Here is a 10,804-nt window from a genome sequence, read left to right as displayed (position 1 = left end):
AGTATCTGTTGACAGAGAACAGCTACTGGTATAGTACTTTGCAGATTACACTGTCCTGTGAAAGCTGCAGTACTGAAAAAAAACCCAGTTAGCAAATCTGAAAGGAGTTTCACTTTGAAAACATTTTCAAAAAGAACTAGAAGTTCAGAAAATGCTGTTGATTTCCTGAGAACATAGAGTGCATTCACCGTGAATCACTAACTCTCATTTGAGATCATCGCTGGTTTCATAAAAGCAGAATTATAGAACAAAACATTTTAGCAACAACTTACCAACCAAGCAATTGGCTATGATTTGCTAATAAAACCACATGTAATTTGGGAGAAAAACTGATACTCAGCCAGAAAAACAACAAGGGGATGAATGAACTGCTCTAAATGACATAGGTTTCTTGTTAAAGAAGGTGCTCAGAACAAAATTTTCAACCATCTTTAATATTTACTGGTATGTTCTAAAAGGTTAACATTTCCAAACAAAGGATCATTTTCAAATATATACAAGGGAATACAAAGTTGTGGGATATGCTTAAGTAGATATTTTTCTACCCTTAGTAACCTGTGGTGTAAGACGTTAAAGAAAATCTGACACCTGGATAAAGACCTGATTTGTTGGCTTGATGAATAGATGACATTAAAAATCTAAACTTTCAATGTTAGTTTTTGAAGAAGATCATTCAGCAGCTTCACAGTCCTTTGGTTTTCTTCTCCATTATGGTTAATTCTGTATGCAGTACGGATAAGAAGGCTGCAAACTTCTTTTCTTTTATCAGTTGTCTCAGTAATCTGAAGGGAAACAGAAAAGATGGGAAATAATGCCATTATCTTGCTAAGTACTAAGTTTTCTGTTAATATTTGTAGCAAATCCACAGTTTTGTCCCTCATGACTGAACATGTGAGAGGCTCTCAGTTCAAAAGCAACTTCTGCCCAAGGCATTTCTTTTCATATATCTTGGCAGAACTGATGAGCTCTGAGATTTCTACTGTTCTCTCAAATCTAAGTGAAACAAATCAAGTGGTCAAAAAGTTTTTAAAGGAAACACAAATGGACAGACAGTGTAACCATTTAGAAGACATCTCATTAGAAAACAACTAAAAGCAAATGAAGGTTTTGGGTGGGTGTGGGGAGTCAATTCAATTCTATAAAGCTTTCAAAAGTAAAAATAAATCCCTCCCCCAAAAGATGACAAAGGAAAAGACCCTAAGTTGAAGTTGCAATTTTTGCAGATCAGGAGGGACTTCACTCCTCGTTATCTACTGTGTTAATCCCAAAGTTTACTATGCTAACCAAAACCACTGCCATGCATCCCCATTTGGTTCCACACCATTCTGACTTTCATATATTGTCTTCAGGCCTTTTCAAATCACACAGAGAGCCTAGCTACACATTAATGTACACAGATACCGTCAAAATTAATCAGACCGACATACTCTGGCCTACAACAGCTAATGACCACCCTGCACTGGGGAATACTCAGAGTTTTGAAAGTTAGTCCTGTTGCTTTCTACAAAGAAACAGAAATTGCTTTCAGTCTTCCTGAAGAGATTTCAAGCAGCTACTACTCCAGCTATTTCTGCAGCTGTATAGTCAGGACAGCAACCTTTCCTGTACAGGAGTGTCAAGAAGGAAAATATTTTGACTGTAGCTGAAATACATGTGTAGCAGGTTAGGTATAGTTGCTGTAGTCACTATCTTCTTTAATTCTCTGTTATGTATTTTCATTATTAAGAAGTAGGAACTTAAATCCAAAATAGTAAAAAAAATATATTTTACTTAATCTGAAAAAAAAGGAAGAAACACTTACATGGTAAATAAATTCCTGGGCAATCGTATGTCCACCAGAAGAAAAGAGCAAGAAGTTGGTAAGAAGATGTGTTTTAAGATGCTGGTTCCAACACTGCTCTATATCTGTTACACTGCGTACAGCAGCCTCCAGATCTTTGACAGAAAGGACTGTACAGTTGAAGAGCATCATTAGATGATTGTAGACTGCTTGAGCTTCTACCTGTAGGAAACAATTTCAAAGGACACAGAATCAGAGAAGAGTAAAGGTCATATCTACAGTGTTCTTCCTTTGGATTTATTTACTAACAGGAAATTGAATCCTTGGCAGAAACCACACAAACATGAAAAGAGTTTGAATTTAAGCAGCAGGGAGAATAGGGAAGGAAGGGCTGTACACATTTCTTTTATACTGATTCACACACACAGAGGTGGACAGAATGGATTTTTCAACTTTCTTTGGTCTTGCAAACTAAGCAGGCAGGGCATCAAGCCAGGATATGACCTTTTTTAATAATAAAAGGAAACGGAGAAAGTCCCTCAGCAGAACATGGTCAGATTTTTGCATTGTGGGAAAAAGAACAGAGGCTCCTCAAGGGCTCATTTCACTATTGCTGATACAAATTAATTAAATCACCACGCAACCTGACCTCGGCTGATAAAATCTTCTGGTAAGAATGCATTTTTTTCCTTCTTCCTGTGTTGTTTGCAACTTATGGTTTTACCTATTGAGTTAGCCATTAAAAACTAATTTTCACTGGGAGTAGAACACAGAAGATTTGGCACCTACACAATGGGAAAAGAACTATAAGCAACTATTGCAAAAAATCCTAACAATAATTCTGTTCACTACACTAAAAATAAACCAAACAAACTGGTAGAAAAAAATCCAAATGAGTAAGTGCAGGAACAATGGAAAAATATACCACTGCAGGCCCAAAGGAAGAGGACGTCCATTTCTCAACCATGTTCATTAGGACAATTTGTTTCAGTCATTTACCTGACCTTGCTTTTCTCATCCCTGCCCTGTTAACAATTCCACATAAAATAGTTTGAAAAAGATGTTATTCTTGAATTATGCCCACACGTGAGGCAACAAATTATACCTAAAGAACGGTAACTGGAATTCTTCCAAAACTCTTTATCCTTCTGTGCATCCCATTCTTGGTGTGCCTCTATCCCATGGATTGATAGTAGCAGGCTCTAGGAGTGTCCTAGGAGACTCATTTTTAGTATAAAAGTTACTACGACCAACCTCCAAGTTTTGTTCCTCCAATGTTTTAGAGTCTAAAGGTATGAAAGGACTCCAATAAATTAATAAATAGGAGCAGAGTATTCAGTCCTGCACATATGAGTAATGGCTAGTGAACACCAAAAGTAGCCGCCGCCTTCTTTAAATCATTTTAACCCTATGTATTCCACTCTTGCTGATGTATAAGCTGCTACCTAAAGTAAGTAGCAGGAAGATAGAATCTTAAGTCATGAGTGCACACCTTTCCACACAAAAATATGCTGAATGAAAAGTCCTCCAGTTTAGTATCTGCCAGAAGTTCCTATCCCATCTTAATGTTTAACTGGTGAAAGGTACAGGGTTGAGAAGGAAACCACTCTCCTTAGCTGAGAGCTAACCTGCCAAAGGATAAATTAAAATAAAAAGCAAATATCTAACTAAATGCAGAAGTTTTGCATGAACTGTGGCAATGCTCCTGAAGTAGCCTGACCCATGAAAAAAAAAAAAAAAAGTCTTACTTGAAGTAACTGAAGAAAAGAATTGTAATGAACTGAAATATTAGACCTCTGGGAACAGATGAGTAACTGCGTGGGCTGTCAGTGGAAAAGCTTTTTTCTCACTAAAGTTTGTCATATGTTATGACAGAATAACAAACTGGTATAATAGGGAACACATGGGGAAATGGTTTTACATAGGGGACAATGTGATTTCATTCTGGGGTGCTGGAGTTAGAACAATATTCCATACATAGATCTGCACCTATAGTCTTTCATTTTCGTTCACTCATGTTTATTGCTTGGGTATGGCCTCCTGTCCCAAAAATGCTTTCTAAAACAAATCTTGGTTTCTTTACTTCACTGTAGCTGTAACCTAACTCTGCTCAGCCAACATTCCACCCCTGCTCCTAGACTATAAGAAATTGAAGAGAAAAAAAACTAAGAAGTGATTGGGATGCGAGCTTGCATTTGTAGTGCCATCTGAGGGGTAGGAAGGGACAGAAATAAAATATTGCAGAACACACTGTTGTACATTGACCATTAGATGTAAAATGAAAGCGTGATGTTTTACTAGTGTGGTGTACTAAGATGCATTTTTAAATCAAACAGAATCCATTTTTGGATTAAGGAAAACTAGAGATACTACAGCCAGATTTTGAATCTGGACTTTGTAGATCAGATTGCTTGGGCTACTTCAGACTTGCATAATAGGTCTAAATTAAAGGCTTTCATGTATTTGCATGCATACACAGACACACAGCACGCTTCATGCAGTAACAGAGCATGAGGTTAGAACACTGCTTCCTTCTGTTAGAAACCTAGCATGTGGGAATATAACATACTTCTTACAATCTCATACATGCCAAAAATCAGTAAAGATACATAAAAGAAATCAGAATAGATGGGCAAGGTTAGGATTCAGGGCTGTGCTGATAAGTATCTTTACTGCTTCGACTGCTGTTGTGATTTCCCTTCTGTTTCCTTCTCAGAAGATGCCATAACACAGGAATGCTGAATTCTGCCACACGGTGATTTAAAAGATACCATTCCTAGAGTAGTTTCACTTGTGATTAAAAGCACCCAAGCTATCCAAAAGAAAGTCGAGAAGGTGCTAATCTACATAATATACTACAAAGAGGAAAAATGTTTTCTAAATGTCACCAAAAAAATCCACAAAAATTATCTTTCAACTTCTGCACTGTGATACAGTTCACAGGAGACTGTGTAAAGCCAAAACTTTCTCCAGTGTAGACCTTTCATTTTTCTGGTATGCACTATTTGTTTTACATCAGTACGATATAAGCAGACTATTGAGTGCTTATTGGTGCATACTATTGCTGCATTACCTACCCTTGTTTGAATTCTTTGTTGATTTTCATTCTGAGGACAGTAGTAAAATGCCAGCAGCCACAGCAAAGCATCTGGTTCTACAGCAGCCTTCAATAATTGTTCTGCCGCAATATCCAGCCATTCTCCAAAACAAGCAACCAAAAACCAGATTTCAAAAAGGTCATTAGAAGAACTGGAAAACAGCAAATACACAATTAAGTATTTCTTGTTATTTAATATTTTTAAATGTCTTAACTACAAAAGGTGCTGGAATGAAAATAAAAAACATTAAACTATTCTTCAACAGAAAAAGCCTTACCTGCTGAGCATACAGCCATCTACTAATCTGTTACCTGCAGTGATCTTCATATGAGACATATCCAGTGCTACTAACAGATTAGCTTTGTCAGTAAACAGACTATCTGTAACACCAGTTGCTCATAGACTGTGACAAAACACTATGCATTAAAATATACAGCATAAAATTAAACCTTATCATTTATAGTCTCCAGTTGAAGGATTTTGAAAACTTCAGATTGTATCTCAGGTGCTGTATTCTAACATACTGTTGCCTTACATTGTCTTCCAGTTTCTCTCTGTTGCTTTCCAGGGTTATTTTCTGGGGTTTGGTAATTCATAAGCAATTACATTTAGATCAACTAGATATAAAGTTTTTAATGATATTCAACTCCTGATTCTTAAATTTCAGGTCCTCTTTAATGAAAATTTTGAAGGTATTTACAACTGGGCTACTGCAGTAAGAAAAAGAAAGGTGAGAATGGGCCACAGCTCATCCCTACACTTTCTCATATGTACTCTTCTAAAGCAGTAATGGGGAGATGCAAACTAATGGTAGGCATCTCCAAAGCAAAAAGTCAAACAGCGTGTGGGAGGAAGGACAGACAGAAGTATAGCTGGAAGGAGATTAAGAACCAGGAACTTATTAAGTTTGGCAAAATTTTGAAGAATTGGAGGTTTTTCTTATGTTTCATTTCTGGGTACTCCCAAGAGCTGCTGTGCCACCCTTCCCAGGAAACTCCAAGAGATCTTAGAAATTTCAGGAGTTGTGAAGTTGTCTGATTCCATCATCTCATCTGGGAAACGTGACACAGTCGCAGTTGGAATAAACTACTTTATCTTTAAGACTTTCTGAAGAGGTGGCAGGCACAGTTTTATAGATGAAAGTGCGATGTGTGCAGATAGTATTCTATGTCTGAAGTATACTGGTGACTGATGTTGTCTACAGGTGTCCCAGAAATTACTGATCCTATAAATGATATTGTCTATAGGCCACAGAATCTCAGGGTCTCATAATCCTACTCCTAGGACAGAAATCCACCACATCGGTATTTTTGGGTAAGCATGATCACTGACATCAGACACAAGAGGTTGATATAGAGTGACACAGAGTCCTAGAGAGAAAATAGAATACTGAGGTGACTGCTATGAAAGTCACCATTGCTGTTATTCCACAGGTTTCGGAGGGGCAGCAGCATGGCTTGGCTGCAGGTAACTAGAGATGTATGACAAAATCTGAGACTAAAATTCCTTAGCTAAATGGTCAGCACTTCTAAAGGCTTTGAAGATATTAGAATCAAGATGTGCAACTTAGAAACCCTTGGAAAAAAACCAAACAAGTTTGACATAGGACAACAGCGCTCCCCTCAGCAAAATAATCAACTTATCTGACCATAATTCAATGCTGTGACAATGTAAGTGTATAGGCTAGCATTGAAACCCAGTGAGGTACAGTTGAAGATGAAATTTAATTAAAATTACTGAGAACAGATAACTATACTTACAGTAATATTGACAGTATTTATGTCAATAAAGCTCAAAGTTTAAATACAAGTCCTTAAACCTTAAGCATTAAACTAATTTTAGCAGGTACTTAGCAGAATAGAATTTAAATCTTGCCTAGACAACCTAGGCACCACTGCATTTACAACTCACCATAACTTTCCTGTACCATCACAGTGCCTGGTTTTGAGTTGTGTACCCTCTACTTCTGTCCTCCACTGCTGTTCCTACCCACTCTGTAGTGGTGTCTATGTCAACTGCTCCACTGACATTGCCAAAAGTGGCCCTTCACTTTTTCTGGGACTTTCCTCCGCAAAATGCACGTAACTTTATTTCTGGTTTAAAATGTCACATAATATTTACTGTTCAGTGAGATGACTACATATAATAATAAATAATGGGACAGAAGCAATCTGTTGATTAGAAGTACACAGAAAGCACCTTGCTGTAAGACTTACATTTGGTGAAAAATATAATAATTGAAAAACAAACTGTATAAACAGAGAGCACTGACTATAAGAAGCAAGAGTTATATGCTGTATAGTAGTATTTTTTGCTCCTGTTAATCTTATTCAGTAGAAAGGATGGACAATCAGGATTAAAGCAATAAAAGAAAATTGAATACAGTTTCCTCATGGATATCAGTATTTAAAAACTCAAGCCAGATCCATTTTCTTTGTAACAGAGAGGGGTTTGGTAGAAAACATACCTGTTGCACAAGTTCTAAAGGAAGTAAGAGGATATTCTGGTAAGTACAATGCTATTCAAAGTAGTGTGCTATCAAAGTAAAGGGGGAAAAAGACAACATAAGCCAAGAAAAGGGTAGGCAACAACAGGAGAAGAGACATGCTTCTATTTTTGTAACACATTATGATGGATGATATTTGTTTTATTTGTTTGTTCTAAGTTTGAGTTATGTGTTTCTTTAAGAAGCCAGGGTCAGCTACTGGTCATGCTCCAAGAGCGGAAAGGTTTGACAGACTTCAGGGATGAAGAGGCAAGGCATAGCACTGAACTGCAGCTTGTACAGAAAGTGAGAAGCAGACAGCAGACAGCCCAGCCTCAGAGGGAACAGCAAAAAGTTTTTTCTGCCACTCAATAACAAAAATAAAAGCATCCATGAGTTAACTGAAACCAAGCCTGGATGCAAGTATCTGCCTTCCAGGACACAGGGGAACAGTTGGGTTTTGTTTTGTGAGTCTATCTGGCCTAGGCATTTCCATCGAAATACTTCAGGTTTTAAATAAAAATGAAACTGTTTTCTTTGCATTTAAAAGCTATTCAATATTCTTTGGAAAGCTCACTCTCAGAGCAGATCTAAACAGACTCAAATCCAAGCTCTAGGCACGTCAGGTCTCAGCACACACCTGACAAGAATTACAGGGCAGCAAGAGATAGAGATGCTATCTTTTTTCATTCTTTTCATATAGTCCTAGAGCATCTAGTGTCCAAGCAGAATTCATGTAGACAAACACTATCATTCATTGTAGCACCTATCTGGACAAAAAATGCTAGGCAACAGGTCAGAAACACGAGGTGCCAGTCCAGAGAGTAATACAGTAATGATCCTGCAGCCTAGCAGTCATATATTTATGAAAAAAATTAGAAGTTTGAAGTTGAGATGTTTGCACAAGCCTGCAGAAAGCCAATACAATCTGTTTCATAAAACAGTATCGCTCACAACAGGCTCTTTCCAATACTAGCTGCTTTTCTAGTTGGAAGAGTTGTTTCGTTATTCAATTCAGAATCAGTTTTAAAAGTTTTGGGGGAGAAATGGGAGAGTAGGCAAGTAAGCATTTCTGTTATACAGATAGCTATTTGCTGAACAGAAAAGAATGACAAGATTTTGTTTACTCAGAGGATTATTGGTCAGAGCTAAAGGTGCTACAAAGGTCAGGTTCAGTAAGTAATGTAAGTCCTATTCTTTAAAGCAAAGCTCTATTTAGAGAATAATAAGAAAATTATGAAATATAGCCACTAAAGACTTCAGATGACATGACTATTCAGAAAGTAACATACGCAAAGGACAGCAAGTTAGGAAATATCATACTGCTTACCTGATGTTTGTATCTTCTACTAATGCTTTGAGCATATCTGAAATGTGTTTCAAGTGTTGAGACCAGTGTGTAGTTGGCAGTTCTGAGGAGGGAGGATGAAAATAAAACTCTTAAAAGTCTAGTCTGTCCCACTAGAACAGAACAGTGAAGTTAACTGTATCATGCTACCATGAAAATTTGTGCAACTTGATTCAGTTATCACAAAGTATTTAAAATTTCATTTTAAAATTTCCCAATTTTCAACAATACCTATTACTGTGTTTCTTAGAACAATTCACTGACAAAGCCATGTGAGGAAGTACAGCTAGGAATATTCAGATGAGGCTGATGTACTCTTGTGTAAATGCTACCTCAATATATAATCAGTGGAGTAACATTCCAAAGGCTCTTGTACTGAGCTGAAATAATTGCTCATGAAAAACTGGTTTTGAGCAGTGGTTTCTTGATCTATAAAAATGGGAAACCTAAGAAAGTATTAGGTTTGCAATCTAAAAGATCAGCAGAATTCAAGCTTCAGAGACAAATGGCAAGGCTATTTCTTGCAATATACACATCAAAAATTTTATAATGACAATAATATTATAAGATAGTTAGTATTTCTACAATCTCAGTAGCTTCATTGCTACAAAATTACGCACTCTTTCTTTATTATTGACTTGTGGTTCACTTTTCTTTAAAGTTATTGTATATAAGAATTAGATGTTCCTGCAAAAAATACATAAAAGAATACTATTAAAATTGCTATGTCAACACACCCTATTTAGGAAATGGCAAAACTTTGTCTTCATGCCTTTTAAAGTTATTTTAAGACATATACAGATCATGCAGGTTGGCTAATGCTGCAAATATTTCATGAAGAAACTTACCAAAAGGACATCTGAGTAAAGCTGTTACCAGTGGCTGGTGATGGTAAGGGAAGTAGGCCTTCAGTGGAAATTTATGCTAAGATACAAAATCTTTATTTTAAGAGCTTTCTGGTAAGTTTTCAAAACAAAATCATAGTGAACAATCTCATCTAAGGTAGTAATTATCAACACAGACTGACGCAAAAGAACACAAGAACTCTACACTTAATTTTAGGATTTTGCATAAAGAAAGAAGGGGGATATTTGGGAAAAGTTGCTTAGAAAAAGTAATTATTTGTGGATATTTAAAATACATGTATTAAAGAAGATTCAGAGTATGAAGAAAATTACATCTTAATATTCTTAGGCTTTTTCCCTGTAACCACACTCTTAATATGCAGAGGTTAAAAGAGACACTAATTAGTTTAATTTCATTTTCCAGTGTAAACAGGTTCACGGATCATATTAAACTAAGAACTAATAACACCTACAAAATCTGAGGGTGTGATGTAGATTATTGCCTTACATGCAAAAATGGAAACCTAAAATTCTTAGGATCTGATTCAGTACAAGGTAGGGGAGTCATAGATAACGAATGTCCTCTATCTGTGTATGTGCGATTTGTATACTGTGAACATTGCTGCTTGTGCAATTGAGACTAGCAGCAGCATACCTTTAATCTTTTTGTTCTGCAAACATCTACTACAGGCACATCTAATGTATAGCATGCATGTGCACGTGCAGCATGAACTCCCTTTGCGGTGGACTGAAAACTGGCTGGATGGCCAGGCCCAGAGGGCAGTGATCAGTGGCACGAAGTCTAGCTGGAGGCCAGTAACTAGGGGTGTACCCCAGGGGTCAGTACTGGGTCCCGTCCCATTTAGCATCTTCATTAATGATCTGGATAGTGAGGCAGAGTGTTCCCTCAGCAAGTTTGCTGATAACACAAAACCAGGAGGAGTGGCTGATACGCCAGAGAATCATGCTGCCATCCAGCGGGAACTTGACAGGCTGGAGAAAATGGGCCAAGAGGAACCTCATGCAGTTCAACAAGGAGAAAGTATGAAGTCCTGCACCTGGGAAGGAACAACCCCAGGCACCAGTACCTGCTACGAGCCAACCAGTTGGAGAGCAGTTTTGCAGAAAAGGACCTGAGGGTCCTGGTGGACACCAAGTTGAATGTGAGCCAGCAATGTGCCTTTGTGGCAAAGGCAGTGGAATGGTACCTTAAGGTGCATTAGGCAGAGGATTGCCAGCAGGTTGAGA

At 37.4% G+C, this 10,804-nt stretch overlaps 1 protein-coding gene across 1 annotated transcript in view; it reads right to left on the bottom strand.

Annotated features, from left to right (window-relative positions):
- Nucleotides 1-638: 638 nt before the first annotated feature.
- FANCC (FA complementation group C) overlaps nt 639-10,804 on the bottom strand; it is an 86,279-nt gene continuing 76,113 nt past the window's right edge. Inside the window, exons 11-15 of the mRNA XM_009638412.2 lie at nt 9,560-9,635; nt 8,694-8,775; nt 4,858-5,029; nt 1,802-2,002; nt 639-782 (exon numbers count right to left, since the gene is read on the bottom strand). Coding sequence (XP_009636707.1) covers nt 639-782; nt 1,802-2,002; nt 4,858-5,029; nt 8,694-8,775; nt 9,560-9,635 — 675 coding nt within the window. The remainder of the gene's footprint in view (nt 783-1,801; nt 2,003-4,857; nt 5,030-8,693; nt 8,776-9,559; nt 9,636-10,804) is intronic.

This window comes from Egretta garzetta, unplaced genomic scaffold, assembly GCF_000687185.1.
Source record: "Egretta garzetta isolate BGI_Z169 unplaced genomic scaffold, ASM68718v1 scaffold310, whole genome shotgun sequence".
In the NCBI taxonomy this organism is placed as follows: Eukaryota; Metazoa; Chordata; class Aves; order Pelecaniformes; family Ardeidae; genus Egretta; species Egretta garzetta.
Note: the sequence above shows the minus strand (reverse complement) of the source record. Positions and strands in the feature narration are given on the sequence as shown.